The 2,362-nt window shown below is 35.9% G+C and overlaps 1 protein-coding gene across 1 annotated transcript in view; it reads right to left on the bottom strand.

Moving 5' to 3' along the window:
* Positions 1-922: 922 nt before the first annotated feature.
* LOC107688574 (ankyrin repeat and BTB/POZ domain-containing protein 2-like) overlaps positions 923-2,362 on the bottom strand; it is a 64,907-nt gene continuing 63,467 nt past the window's right edge. The window contains exon 18 of the mRNA XM_016486278.1: positions 923-946. Within this exon, the coding sequence (XP_016341764.1) occupies positions 923-946 (24 nt within the window). The remainder of the gene's footprint in view (positions 947-2,362) is intronic.

The following is a 2,362-nucleotide window of genomic DNA, read 5'->3' as shown; positions in this document are numbered from 1 at the left end:
GTGTTTTGAGTTGATTAGCTGATTGGCATGTCACCATATTCTAATTTGTTGAGATAGTGAATTGGTGGGTTTTTGTTTAATGTGAGCCAAAATCATCACAATTAAAAGAACCAAAGACTTAAACTACTTCAGTCTGTGTGCATTGAATTTATTTAATACACAAGTTTCACAATTTGAGTTGAATTACTGAAATAAATTAACTTTTCCATGACATTCTAATTTATTGAGATGCACCTGTATGGCCTTAAAAATTAAGATACCAAAAGATATGTTTGTAAAGAACTACATTATATAAGGATATTAAGATCAAGAGATTTAACCAATAGACCTCCTGTAATTTTTTTACATTTTTTTACCCTCCTGTAATTTGGCTCCAAATCTCAGGTGAAAATTGTTGTTTTGAGCCCCCTCTACAAAATAGTGGATTACTCTGTAAATATTCATCTGTGACATTTAATATTTTGGCTTACGTCACTATTTATGTTTTTCTTTCTTCAGAAGAAAAATATTAACAAAATAGGACCTCTGGTTGAGTTGACACGGAATGACCCAGCTGAAATTTTGCTTTAATATTTGGTTTGCTATAGCAGTGTTGGACTTCAGTTCAGTTACTGATACGCAGAGGCGGACAGTAACTAAGTACATGTACTTGAGTAATAACTTTATTTGCTTGGCATGAAGCAAGATAAAATAGCAACTTAAATAATCTCACATTTTTAAATAGAAAATGTCCTTGTCTTTCTCCATTACAAGATTAATCTATAATAGCTTAAAATAAAACAATTATGAATTAAAAAAAAAGAGAGATATGCTCTAGCCTCCCACTTTACCCAAACTCTGTACAAAATGGCATCTATTTAAGTGTAGGGAAACTGTTGTCCACAATTTAACACAACATACTTTAGTTCTGATTATACAAGTTTTAGCCACACAAACACTGCAGCATCTGTTACACCAAATACACAAAATAATGATCTTTAAAAAAGCATCATATGACCCCTTTAAGTCTTAGTTTGCTCTTCCACAAATTAAAGCCTTAAAAAGGTCTTAAATTGGAGCAAAGTGCAAACATCTAAACATCCTTAAATCAAGATACATTTTCTTGAGATGCAAACTGATGCAAAGTCTTGTTTTCTGAGAAATGAAATGAGTTTATGCTTAAAACAAGAACAAATATCTGTCACTGGGGTATGAACTAGTTTCCCATTTGAAATGTTACATTTTCTGAGCTTATTGTCCAATATTTGTTCTTGTTTTAATCATAAACTCGCTTCATTTTGATCAATTTCTCACAAAACGAATATTATGCAATTTTGCTTCTTAAGTAAATGTGTCTTGATTCACTAATCTTTAGACATTTGCACTGGAAAACCAGATGAAAATACTGAGCATGTTTTTGCAGTGTGATCACAAGTACAGTAAAGTTATTTCAATATTCTAGTGGCTGGGAGCAGAGCTATTCAAAAGCTTTTTTTTTTTTTTAAATGAATGAATAAAAAGTAACAGATGTGTTGTAATTTTCAAACTTTGAAGTGTTGCTAATACAACTCATTTACATTTAGAGAACATCGACAGTGTTGCATTAAATTTATTCCTTAGATCTATATATGAAAGTGAAAGTGGACGTGTGGCCGGAATCATACTCAGAATTTGTGCTCTGCATTTAACCCATCCAAGTGCACACACACAGCAGTGGGCAGCCATATTGCTGCGGTGCCCGTGGAGCAGTTGGGGGTTCAGTGTCTTGCTCAAGGGTCTCACCTCAGTCGTGGTATTGAGGGTGGACGAGACCGCTGGTTATTCACTTCCCCCACCGACAATTCCTGCCGGACCTGAGACTCGAACCCACAACCTTTAGGTTACAAGACTCTCTAACCATTGGGCCATGACTGCCCCAAGGTTTTTTTTTTGTGTCTTAAATTTACCTTCATAAGACCTGGTGGTAATAATGATTTATCTCATGTAAAAAAAAAAAAGGTACATTGCTACTATTTATGCCGGGTTCAGACTACACAATATTTTTGTCGGTCACGATAGTCACTGTGTCAGATTACACAATTTTGACTCCTAAAATCTTGTCGTGTCGTGGACAAGAAACATGTCAGACTACACGTTGCTTCCCGACCATTCATCGCGTGTCGTCTTTAACGATGCGTGTGATGTCATCGAGAAGGCGGAACTAGCGAATGACTTCCGAAAACAAGAGTGTAAACATTGCTGAAGCGCTTCCGCTATAGTTCGCCAGCATTTTCTTTCTTTGTTCTGTCGTGGTAGTCCCTCGATGACACCTCATACAGGCATGAGTACTGTTGCCACAGCTCCACGAACCTTTCCTCCATCTCATAATTCCACCTAGCAGCAC

The sequence above is a fragment of the Sinocyclocheilus anshuiensis genome, unplaced genomic scaffold (assembly GCF_001515605.1).
Source record: "Sinocyclocheilus anshuiensis isolate Anshui unplaced genomic scaffold, SAMN03320099.WGS_v1.1 scaffold521, whole genome shotgun sequence".
Taxonomy (NCBI): domain Eukaryota; kingdom Metazoa; phylum Chordata; class Actinopteri; order Cypriniformes; family Cyprinidae; genus Sinocyclocheilus; species Sinocyclocheilus anshuiensis.
This window is presented reverse-complemented; position numbering and strand designations above follow the sequence as displayed.